Source organism: Sminthopsis crassicaudata, chromosome 5, assembly GCF_048593235.1.
Source record: "Sminthopsis crassicaudata isolate SCR6 chromosome 5, ASM4859323v1, whole genome shotgun sequence".
Lineage (NCBI taxonomy): Eukaryota > Metazoa > Chordata > Mammalia > Dasyuromorphia > Dasyuridae > Sminthopsis > Sminthopsis crassicaudata.
The window spans coordinates 159,468,438-159,481,804 of record NC_133621.1 but is presented as its reverse complement, the minus strand read 5'-3'; the positions used below and the strand labels follow the sequence as shown (position 1 = coordinate 159,481,804).

General features: G+C 35.3%; 1 protein-coding gene across 1 annotated transcript in view; it reads left to right on the top strand.

Annotated features, from left to right (window-relative positions):
- The window catches only part of ELAPOR2 (endosome-lysosome associated apoptosis and autophagy regulator family member 2), a 202,524-nt gene that overhangs the window by 81,762 nt on the left and 107,395 nt on the right, over positions 1-13,367 (top strand). Inside the window, 1 exon segment of the mRNA XM_074268541.1 lies at positions 744-864. Within this exon segment, the coding sequence (XP_074124642.1) occupies positions 744-864 (121 nt within the window).

Here is a 13,367-nt window from a genome sequence, read left to right as displayed (position 1 = left end):
AGATGACATTCTTTATACCAGCTTATCTTTGATCATAAGTGAGATGTAATGTGCAAAGTGAGAATTTGTAGCATCAAATAGCAAAGAGTATTTTGGCTCAACTTTGTAACTGATGTTCTGCAAATGTGCTGAAAAATGGCATGTTGGGGGTGGGTGTGTGTTGAGCCTGTGTGAGCCACTTAAAAATTTGGAAAGTCTTCTACTCAGTGTTTGGATGACTAATTCTTTTACCCGCTGTCAGGTTTAAACTGAATGAGAATTAGATCAGGACATGTTCTCTTTTTTTTTCTTCCTCCTTAGACAAAGCACAGGATTTGTAGAGGGTAGTGGTAAGCATATTGAGAAGGAGGGGAAGGGAGATATTTTCATCCTTGACTAGGCTGGACCAAGGAGAGAGGTTATGACACCTCTTTTATTTGATTGAGGTAGAACTTCCTAGTTCTACTTTTCTCTCTTTGAGTAAGATAGAATTGCAAAAGAAAGTGGGGGAAAAGAAAATGTGGGGGATTAGGGAATTGTGGGGAAGAGTAGCTAAGGTGAACGTACAACATGGAGAATCAATGAACCAACAAGCTGATTAAGCACTAACTGTGCTAAATGCTGAGGAAAAGGGCATGGAGGCAGGAGTAGAAGTGTCCTAGATTGCTCAAATTGAGAGACTGGAAAAATTTATAATGGATTTGTGATGACATGGAATCTTGTGCATGCTTGCTGAAATGAATAACATATTTTTATAATTGCAGAAAGATTATCACTTTGAATATACGGAATGTGATAGCAGTGGCTCCAGGTGGAGAGTTGCCGTTCCCAATTCCGCAGTGGACTGTTCTGGACTGCCTGACCCTGTGAAAGGGAAAGAATGCAGTATGTTTGGATCTTTTTTGATTTTCTGTTTTATTGATTAAAATGAAATGCTTCCCATTAGCTCACATAGTAAACTATAATAAACACTGAGATCTTTGCAAAAGGAAACCCTCTGCATTTATGCTTGGAAAGACAAATAGAACCAGGTGTCTCTGTGCCTGAAGCCAATAGGGTTTTAAACCCAGTAGAAAATGTTATTTTTTTAATCTGATTTGCTTTCATTGTTGCAAGCTGGAGGGTGGAATAGTAGTGTTTTTATTTTATTGAATTTTTTTAAGCTGATAAAATCTCTGGTAGTATACTGTATTTCAGCTCAGTATTTATACTACTCAGGTTTTCTGAAAGCTGCTTAATATCTTATTATCAATTTGGTTGCTTAGAACATTTAAACATCTTGTCTCATGGCAGTGAACAAATTGGTTTGAAAGCAAAGGCATGTCTAATTAAAATGGACATTTCCATTTTTCTTTTGTAAACTCTATCTTTTTATGGACAATTTGAGCTTCTCCACAGATGATTTTTTTTCTTATTTAAATCTTGATGAAATCCGTTTATCCTGTTTAGAAGAATAGACTTTATTGACCTATAAGCTTTGGTTAGGTGCCCATTCTGCCTCAGGTGCTGATGCTGGGGTTAAAGATGAAAGTAAAATGGTTTTTGCCTTCAAGAAGTTTATGTTCCATCAGTAGAAAACAATGTGTACACATTAACATATTTTTCATTTATTTATAAAGTAAATTCTAGGGAAGAATTATGGTCTGATATGAATGATAGTTTGTTAACAATATAACTATATTTCCAAAGGATATTTTGAAAGGAAGAGTGGTATAGGGGTATCAAAAGAATGGGGCTGACGTAGATGAGCAGGAAGGAATGGGAGTCATGGAAAGGAACTTCTTGCTAAGCAATATGTGACAGAATTCTAAGAATTCGGAATGATGCCATTGACCAATTGATTGTATCTCCCTTTATGGTAACAAAAAGATTGATTTGGTTATTAATCTCTGAGAAACAGGTGGATGTGGGGTATATGTGTGTATAGGGGGGAGATGTGATATGATATCATATCCTATGATAGCAAGGCCTGCCTGAAGATTAAAGCAGGGATCAGAGACATCCTTACATCGATCATAGAGGTAAGGCTTGTTTGATATATTTACCCTTAGGTGTTGTCAGAGCTCCCTCATTTTACTTATTTGGGATAGTGGTGTTCAGAAGTCATTGGCTTAGGGATACTAGAAAAGAAATGTGTTCCCATTTTTAGTCATTTACTTTGACTCAATATAGATCACCTTCTAAATTTGTCAACCCTATAATAATTTCATTAATAAAATGATCTTGGAGTAGAATCACAGAAATTAGAGCTAGTTAGTACACAGTATACTTTATTGTTATTATTATTTCTACTTCATTTGATTATTTGAACAATTTTTGCTTTAGTTAGTTTATCTGAAAACTAAAATTCCATACATTGCTATAGGTTTTTGTAATAAAATGTTGATATTTCTTTAAAATATAAAATTGCATTTTTAAATTATTTGTAAACTTTATTGATGCCTTTGTCTTTTTTTTTTTTTACCACCATCCCTTAATATCCCTCCACCCACTGAACCCTTCTATGTAACAAAGAAAAAAACCATTAAGCAAAACTAACCAACATGGCAAGCATCTAGAGGTACAGTGGATACAGTGCTGGGCCTGGAGTCAGCAAGATGTGAGTTCAAATGTGGCTTTTGACACCAGCTTTGTGATCTTGGGAAAGCTGTTTAACCTATTTGCCTCAGTTTCTTCATCAGTAAAATGAAGTAGAGAAAGAAACGACTGAAATAACTGAACAACAACCAACACAACATAGCAACTGCATCTGACATTTTATGGCATCTAAAAACCATGGTGCTCTACTTGTCTCCTTAGGAGAAGGAATTGTGTTTTATTTTTTGGGTTCTAGGAATAAGATGGAGTATTACAATTAATGAAGTTTATCTGCCTTGAAGTTGTTGTGGATATAATTTTCCAACTTTATACTGCTTCAATTCAAACAAGTCTTCCCAAATTTCTCTGGTTGCCTTATGTTTTTGGTTTCAAATAGTACATTATTTTACAACAAACTGGTTAGCAAAGAACAGTGGATTTAAGTAAACTAAAACCATCATGGCAGCCAGAAAATGAAATTTGTGTATGAACATAATCAGAAATTAACATATTTCCAAAGGATATTTTGAAAGGAAGAGTGGTGTAGGGGCATCAAAAGAATGGGAACAGAAACAGAAATCAAATCTGTGGGTTTGAATAAAATGACAGTGTGATTAGTAGTTATTTATTTGGAGACATAGAATTGCTAGGAAAAGATAGACAATTGTATTTTCCTTGTTCTTCTCTGATAAGCAAAAATATTTTCTTTGTGGGTAGAACTAGAAGTGGGAACATTTAGAATAGGCCAATAGAAAAGTAGGGTTTAGTAAAGGGACTCTAAGTGTTGATATATTTAGAAGATGATCTGTGTGAATTAAATTAAATGACAAATGTTGTTCAGTTATCTGACTCTTACTGATGCCTTGTAGGGTTTTCCTGGCAAAGATAATGAAATGGTTTGACATTTTCTTCTCCAGCTCATTTTAGAGAAGAAGAAATGAGGCAAACAGGGTTAAATAACTTGTCCAGGTTTATACAACTAAATAAGTGTCACAGGTCAGATTTGAACTCAAGAAGATGAGTCATTCTGACTCTATTTCTGGCATTCTTTTCAGTGTACCAACTAGCTGCCTAAAAGATAAATGACTGAAAAGTAATTTCATGATGCGACTTAAGTCCTTTGGAGGAAGATCACCCCAAGCTTTATGCTTTTAAATCAGAGCAAATTCAGATGAGTGCTTGCTTTTATGTGGCTGGCTGGTTGAATAGCTGATTTCTTTATTTACATAAACAAGAATTTGACAAGGCTTTTTGCTAAGCTGAGGCTGTATATTTGAGTTTATTCTATTATACTTTTTATGAAGAGGTAGTTCAGCATTGGATTTCAGTAGGAAACATTTAGTAAATAAATATATATGCCAAACTCTGTTCTAAATGCTGGGAATACAAACATAAGGAAAATAAAAACCTCTGCCTTTAAGGAACTTCTATTCTAATAAATGAAGACAGCATTAAAAATAAGGGAAGGAGAAGGCAATGTAGTAGAATTGTCTGGTGAGCCATATATGGTTTGCATTTGTACTTTTTCAAATGGGACTTCTGGAGAGGAACTCACATATTAGAAGATGAGGAAGCTTCAGAGGTCTCTGGCCTAAGAAGACTACTGGAAGAGGGTGAACAAAAGGATAGTCTTGAAGTCATGAAGACCAGGGTCCAAGGCCTATTTCTTACAGACATATATGTATGATCAAAGGCAAGTCGTTTAACTTCACATCACATCTAGGTAGATGATGTAGGTGATGTAACTGTAAGTTAGAAACAAATAAGTGATCCATGTCAGTGAAGGAAATTTCTATACTGGGAATTCCTCTCTGAGGAAATCACAGATTTGTAGCAAAGCAATAATTTTAAAAGGCCCTTTTGCCTCTTTCTTTGAAATCTAGATATCCAAAATTTACTCTACTTATATTTCCTTCCACCTATTCTCATTAAAGAGGAATAATCACAATTCTGTGCTATACTTTAGTATACTTTCAGTTTATATCATTTTGATTTACAATATTGTTACTACTTGTATTTAATTCCTTATTCAGCAGCCCATGCATCTGGAAAGTAATTTCAGTTATTTAGATAGGGGAATGATAAGTATTGCTTTCTTAGTCTTTATTAGCATTACACTTTGTGATGTGATTATGCATTCATCTATTTTCTGGATACAAAATCAAGGCTGCTTTTATAACTTTGGGGCTAACCGATAGATGTGAATAGAGTTTTTGCTTTTATTTTTCTCTTTTTATTTTTATTAATCTGTTAATCTGGCATAGAATATTTTAGAGATACTGAACTATATAGAGCCCATCTGTAGTCATATAGGCAAATGTTACATCTGTTTATATAAGGCTAGGGAATAGAGATTGGGCCTGTGATTTTATTTGTATAGGCAACTCCTAGATAAGGAAGTTCCTATAACAATTCAGGTCGGGATCTTTTTTGAGACTTGGGCTTTTGAGTGATTACATGACATGCCCAGAGTCATGTAGCCAGAATGGGGTAGATGTAGAATTTGAACTGACTCCAAGGTCAACTCTCAATCCACAATGTCATGCTCATTGCTCTCTCCCTTTCTCCTCTTTCCTCTTTTCTTTCTTGACATGAATGGAGAGCTAGAGAGATCTGGATCTGAGGATCACTTATGACATATACTGACTGTGTCCTTGGCTAAAAGTTATTGTTCTAGGAAATTTTCTAAGACTTTATGTTTATTTATAGCAAACACAACTATATTCACATATATATGAATATTCACAAATATGGACATTTATGTATTACATATATGTTTATATGAAAGAATAAGAAGATACAGAAATATCTAGCTAGTTAGAACATTTACTTATCGTGCCAGGTACTTTGCTGTGTGTTGCGAATACAAATATTGTTGCTGTCCTTTATTCTTAAAATGACATCAATATGTGAGTCAGACTGTAAACTCAGTTCAATTTCCAAGATTCTTCATCAATTCAGTAACCAGAAAACATAGGACAAGATTTGAATAAGTCTGTTCATAGCAATACAAGTTCAAAAAAGGCTTCGGCACAGGTTGGGCACAAATACTCCATATGAACATTTGGAGTGGATTTGTCTCTAAATTTGCACATCTTACATTTCCTTTAAACTACTGAGGCTGTGGTTTAATCACAGAGAATGGTTCCTTCTCTGATGAGGGCATGCCATGCTGTGTGTGGACCTGTGCCAATGTCTTCCATGTCTCACAATCAATTCCAAATAGAGCTATAGAATTATAGGCTTTTCCCTCAAGGAACTTGTAATCTAATGGTGGAAGACAACCATAAAAGGGAGTTTCAAATAGGGATGGAGAGAAGGTGGAAATCATGAAGAGATGTATTAAATTATACATAGTCTTAGAATTGGAAGGAATCTCTGAGTATCTAGTCTAATCCTCCTCACTGCCTCCATCTTTATCAAAATTTGAATTGCTTTTATTAGCCTTAATTGATTATCATTCTTTTGCTGCTGCTGCTGTTACTATCACTACTATTACCTAACATTGTATAGCATCAACTATGTACTAGATATTATACTAATCACTTTACAAATATTATCCCATTTAATCCTCACAACACTTCTGGGAGATACAATTATTAGCCCCATATTACATAGGAAGAAATGAAGGTAGCCAAAGGTGAAGTAACTTGTCCAAGATCACATAGCTAATAAGTATCTGAGATCAGATTTGAATTCAGCTTTTATTGGCTCCAAGACTCTTTGCTCTACCTTTCTGTGATTCCATTTTGATATGGGTAAATTCTTCTTCAACAGCAGAGAGGAAATCAAGAATCTAGTCATACTTTGTAGTTATTTGCTGGAACTCGATGAGATGTATTTAAACAACTTTGTTTTTCTGAGCACACATTTTTAATCTACCAATAAAATTTTCTTATGTATCATGGAAATAACCCTGGGTTCTCATTGGCTGTACTACTGGAATATAAGCTCTGGCAGATCTTACCAAGTTGGAAAGGTTTGGATTTCAAGATCAGAGGTGGATTGTCTGGCCACCTTCCAAGGATCCAGCTAAGTTTAAAGAAGCTCATTACTAGAAAGTTGTTCACTAGGTGATAAATGTTCTTCAATCACAATCACTACCAACCATCTGAAAAGTTATGGGGGATTTCATTATTAACTGAACTAAGGAGTACTCCACCTGATGTAATCATAGATTCTTAAGTATATTATTGGAGCTTTATTGGAGCTTTTTATTGGAGCTTTTTGAAGGATCTGTGATTTCACTAGTACTAGGAACTTCCCAGTATGTAAGATTGAAAGATCTGTGATTTCACTAGTACTAGGAACTTCCCAGTATGTAAGATTACAGCTCTCTCTCTCTCTCTCTCTCTCTCTCTCTCTCTCTCTCTCTCTCTCTCTCTCTCTCTCTCTCTCTCTCTCTCTCTCTCTCTCTCTCTCTCTCTCTCTCTCTCTCTCTCTCTCTCTCTCTCTCTCTCTCTCTCTCTCTCTCTCTCTCTCTCTCTCTCTCTCTCTCAGTGACTTGCCCAGGGTCACACAGTTAGGAAGTGTTAAGTGTCTGAGACCAGATTTGAACTTAAGTCCTCTTGACTTCAGAGCTAGTGCTCTATCCATTGTGCCACTTAGCTGCCCCAATAATGGTCTATCTCTTAGGAGTTACTAATTAAGTGTTATGGAGATTCTGAAGGCATTGAGAAATTAAATGATTTATCTAGAGTTCACAGAGCCAGAAAGCCACAGAAGGGAAATTTGAATTGGTCCTCTAATTTGTAAGTTTGCCCATCTCCAGATCCAGCATATCATACAATGTTGTCTCATTTAATTCTCAGTTGTTGGTACTTGGTGAGAGGAAGAAAAAAAGCAAGAAAAGAAGGAAAATTAATGAAAGGAAAGGAGAAAAAAGAGAGGAGGAAGAGAATATTTAAGTGCTTGCAATGTGCCAAAAACTGTGCTAAGCACAAGATTCAAAAAGGAAATGAAGGTATACAGTAACCATTTTTTTAAGTTTAAAAAAAGATTTGATTTAATTTTTTTATATCTGTAGAGTTTTTCTTTTTTGATTTAGACCTATTATCTCACTAATATAGTTAACTTCCAGTGAAAAATGCTCTTTTGTCCACATTTCCTTCTCTCTTCATTCCCAAAATTCTAAGACTGTGGGAAGATGAGACTTGTAAAGGAGAATATATTTGAAGTGGGACTTCTATCCATCTTCCATATTCTAAGGCTAATCAAGTCACCTCTACATTTAGAACAAAATGAAAGCTTATCTTTTTCTTTTCAAAGGCTGAGATTGTTATACTACTTTCTATCTTTTACACCTGACATTATTATGCTGAAAACAGATTCTTTATTTAGTGCTCTCCTGAAAACTCTAATGCCTTAAAGGAGAAATATCAAGTTTCTAAGATTCCCTGATTATCACACTTCTTTATGTAAAGAGAATTGTAGATGAGAAAAAACAAAGTATTTTTTGGGGTAATCTTTTTTCATGATAGGTTCTCTTATGACCTTTTTTCCTGGCTATAACTCTGTCCTTTTCTGAATCCTGTAGGCCTATGAACTTTATCTCCAATTCAGTTTTGCTAATTGGTAACTTCTGGGCTGTCACACTAGAAGTACAAAATCAGTAAAATTCACCTAAGCAAGATCTTCCTCTCCACTCCACCCTGTCATTTCTGATCTTGTTTCAATTTGGGTTGAGATGAATTGCTGATGATTGAAGACTTCTGCCCTAAGAGCTTGTAAGACCTGAATGGAGTGAAATATGCCTTATTTTGGGAAGACTCTTACAGATCATTATAGACTATGCTTCTCTGAAGATCACCATTGCTGAGAGTCTTTGGCAAAAACCCTTGGCTTTGTTTCTGGACTTTCATTTGGCTCTATTTTAGTTACCACTTATTGTCCTGGTTTGGTGGTGGGTGCTTTGCTTTAGTTTTACAGAGCTCAATTGTTGCCCCATGTGAGGTAATGAATGATGCCCCAATAGTCTCTGCTTGTTGCCCTCTCTTCCCTCCCATACTTTCTTTCCTAGGACAACTCCCGCTAAAGCTATTTGGACTTATCATAAATGCGCCAAGTGAGAGGACTGACTGCTTTTAATACTGTTTGACTTTTAAAATTCTTCTGCAAAGTTTCATTTACCTTTTAGCAACAGACACCAATAAAGGGACAAAGGGAATTCATTTTTGCCTGATTCATCTTGAGAGGTTGTCTTTTTCATTTAGTAGGCTAGCTAAGACAAAGGGAGGCATTACACTGCATTGATGGACAGAGACTACTTATGTCAGATGAGTATTAGCACTATAGGAATGTATAATGAAAATGAGGAAAGAATAAGACACAGGGAGAGAAATAAGGAGTTCTAGACCAGATTTTGAGGTAATAAGAAGTAATAGGAAAGCTGGTGAAGATTTGAAAGATGAGGAAAGAGAAGAGTGAGAAAATAATCCTGCACAATCCACACAATTCAAGGTCAGAGAGAGTACTAAGGAGTGACTGACATTTCCCAATGCAGAGGAAAAGTGAAGGATGATAAGGACTGAGGTGTCAGGACGTAATTACTACTCAGGGAAAATTGATTTCCTACACCTATTCTTCTCTGTTATTTGGTGATCTCATCGGCTACTTTGCACATTTCCTTTCCATTGACCTTTCTTGTAGTTTTCCTATATCCACCATATGTGTGTATCTGTGTGCTTGTATATTTTCATTTATCCAAATTAGCTAATTTATGAGCCTGGACTAAATCTGAACTAATTTTTTTTTCTTTTTGAGCCAGAGAGAAATCTTGCAGTTTTCTTAGAGAGGAAATTTTGCCTCTAAGAAGAAAGACTTGGGACACTTAGGTAGTACAACAGAGAGAGCACCACACCTAGCATCTGGAGGACCTGAATTTAAATCTGGCCTTCAATACTCTACAACTTATTAGTTGTGTGGCTCTGGGGAAGTCATGTAACCCTGATTGCCTCATAAAAACAAACAAATAAACAAAACAAAACAAAACAAAAACAATGGCCTGAACAAGAGAAAGAATCCTTCAATCTCTTTTCTATTTATATTATGATCACCTGGAACATATAATAAAGATCAATTTTTGTTCTCTTCCTTCCCTTTCCACCCCAAGTGTGGGGTAAGTGAAGTCTCTATCAACCTAATATATGAAAAATTTATTCAAGATATAGTAGATGAGAGGCTTTTTTTTTCCCCTAAGGACTTGTAAAAGTTACTTTCATCCAAAATAAGAACAATCATTGATTCAGTAAACATTAAATGTGTAGAATACTAGGCCAGATGTGAGGGAAGATGCAAAATTTAAAAGAGAACACAATCCTTGCTCTATGAGAGCTTAAAGCCCATTGAGGGATCAGGCAGAAACAGAGATTAATATTATTGGAAGCAACTTAGTGAACAATGCTTGACTTGGTGTCAGAAACACCCAAAATTGAATCCAGTCTCTGACACTAGCTTTTTGATCTTGGGCAAACAATTTAAACATCAGTGTGCTTATCTGTAAAATAATATGTAAAATAACAACCCTCACAAGGTTATTGTAAGCATCCAGAGAATTAATAAATGTAAAGTACTTTGCAAACGGAGAGCTTTTCAGGTGGGCCTTGGTCTCAGTAGGGGAAGTGCAGGAGGCCAGCCCCCTCAGTGGTGTGAGATGAAGTAAATGAATCTGTCTGTCCTTGGCTCCGAGAGCTTGAGCTCCCGCCTCTAGTCTGCTTGTCTTCTCTGACTCTGACTCTGGCAGAGTTTGTCTGAGCTTATATGTTCTCTTATAATTATATTATCATAGGTGCGAATCTTGTAGAACTATATTAAGTATTACGTACATGTACTGAACTAGAGAACTATTAAGCACCATACTAAACTAGATAACCATTGTATTTATCAATTCCACTGAGTTACTACCTTGTAAGAATCCTTGTTTCAAGTTCAGAGTTCTGGCCCATAACAGCAAACCATAAAGGACTGTTTTATTATTGTTAACTATTACTGTTATTGTTATACACATTATAATTTTACTAAAGAGGCAAAGAACCAATTAATATGTGAAGTCTAAGAAAGTAGTTACTTTTTTGTGGAGGGAAGGTGATTAGGGAAGACTTAAAATGGGGAGGTTCATACAATACTAATATGATGATAATACTCTCTGATAGAATTTTTGTGAAGACTTGGAAGTAGTTTTTAAATGATATTATTACAGAGAATGGAGATGGAGTTTAAATTTTCAAAAGTGCAGTAATTTAGTAAGTTTTTCCCCTAACTTTTCTTAACTTTTATCTTTCCCCTAAACAAAAGACCAAATTTGTAAAATGCTAATTTGTCATGAATAGTGCACTGGAGATAACCATTAATTCTAAGTAATATCTCTGAATTTTTCACAATCGTTGATATAACTATTAATTAAGACCTTGTTATAAACTACTTCACCATATGGAATGACAGTGTAACATAAAGGAGTAAAATTTCTCTGTAGTCAGAAGATCTGTAAAATAGTTTTAGCTCTACCACTAGTTAATTGTGCAATTCCCTTGGGCCTCAGTTTACCCATCTGTAAAAATGAGATGGCTTGACAGCTTTATTCTGTAACCGACCTTTAAAAGGAACCCAAAAGAGAGGATAAAGAAGCATTAGACAAAATAAACCATCATAGAAGGAAATCTTTCCTGAGGGAAAGACTATCAGAAGTTCCAGAAAATCCCTTCTGAATGAGACAAAAGGTTATGGTACATACAAAAGATATTTGTTATAGCTCAAATTATGTCTTCATATATGACAAATCCCACAAGAGTCTTAGGTATCAGAATTTGAGGGGACTTCACAGATAATGTAAGCCAGGAATACTTATTGTATCATGTATCCTTCTGGCAGTTTCAGTGAAGTCTGTGAATAGCAGTTGAAGCATGTTTAGATGCAGTGGATAGAGTGGTGGGCCTCTGTTGGGGAAGACCTGAATTCAAATCCAACTTCAGACACTGATTAGCTGTGTAATTCTAGGCAAATAACTTAATTTCCTGTCTGTAAAATGAGGATAATAATAGCACTTACCTCAAAGTATTCTTCTTATAATAAAATGAGCTAATATATGTACAAGTGATTAGCAAGTATCTGATAGATAGTAGGCACTATACTACCCATTCTTCCTCTTTCTTTACTTCCATACATTCTCCAAAGTATTTTTAAAATATGTAAAATAAAAGACAGGATTACCAAAAAAACCCAGTTATATTAAAATAGTTACCTATATATTTTTAAAGTTATCATGATGTTCCCAGGTTAGGAAATCCTTGTGTAGGCTAATCTGTTCATTATATAAATGAGCAAATCAAGACTCAGAGCAGTGTAGTCATATTTCCAAGGTCAGATAGATTTAAATTCTGCCTGTGTTAATTAACAGCTATCTTTTGGCTTCTAATGTAGCTTTCTTTGTTCTGCACTCTATTTTTTACTACAGTGTAAATACTGCATTTCTTCTCAATGTTTCTCTCATCTTCAGATATCCCCATGAGATGGAGGCCCTTTTGTCTCTGTCACCTGTCAGATCTGAGTCTGCTTTTAACTGACAGCAATAAGACAATGTCTGTAGTTTTAGTGTATTGAAAGGTATTCACTCTGCAATTAGTCACTTTCTTCTTTAGATTGAATGTGGCAAACAGCTGGTAGTAGATTTAGCCTCAATTGTTAATATACAGGTTCTCACAAGCAAAGCAACTTTCCAGAGATGCAGGTGGTATGATCTGTCCGGTTAAAAAAAATCTTCATAATTCAAAGGAGAATAAGCTTTGATTGCTCGAGTATAACATCAGCAAGAAAGCAAAATCATTTGAATGTAGTGTTGTGTTCCCCTTCTGTCTAGAATGGATGGTTACTTTCTCTTTTGTTAAATAAGAGATGAGTTTTTCTTCCCTCTCTGTCAAGCATGTCACACCATAAGGGACTGAACAGATACTATCCCAATTAAAAGTAATATTTTATGGTCACCAGCACCAGCAGTCGAACATGAAGATCTGAAGCCTGCTGTGTCTTCAAGATGGTGCTGAATTCCCTTTGGAAACCATTTCCCTCTTTCCCTTCATTAATTTGGAACCTATACTTTGACAGTAATCTGACAGCCTTTCAAATAATTATGTTTTTAATTAGCACAAGATATATCTTTATTTGAATAAATCAAGGTAAAGCAGTGCTTAGATTTTTATGTTTTTTAAGGGATGCTAACCACACCTGTGCTTTGCACCGATGCAGGAATGATTTTGGTGATTAATAGTCTAAACAATTGCAGATCTGTCCTATCTTGCTTGTGCACTGACTAATTCTGGACAGTTATAAATGTTTATCTCAAAAGGTAATAAAACACTATGCTTATGTTATCTTTTAGGATAACTATGAGGTTGTCCCTACTGGTGAGGCAGCTAATGGCCTCTGGTTTGATATCCCAGCTATCAAACATTATGCCATCATTGAAAAATAAAGGCACAAAATAAGGGTAGGACCTTTACACTGTTAAAAAAACAGTGAAAGTACCATTTTGTAATTCATTTTAGAAATGACCAGGTCCTCAATTGTTAGGGTCTATCTAATATAATTTTTCTCTTTACCAAATTCATTTATCTTGTGATTACAAGCAATGAATACAACTTATGACATATTTGCTTAATTACCCATTCTTCAACTATTTTTCTGTTCTGTACCTGTGATGTTGGTAAAAAAAATTCTATCAATAGAAATTAGCAACTATTTTTCTAGGTAGAATTGTAAAGTATTGTCTGTCTATGTGAGTTTAAGTGATTTACAGGTAGTCCTAGCTAGATTAGAGGCAG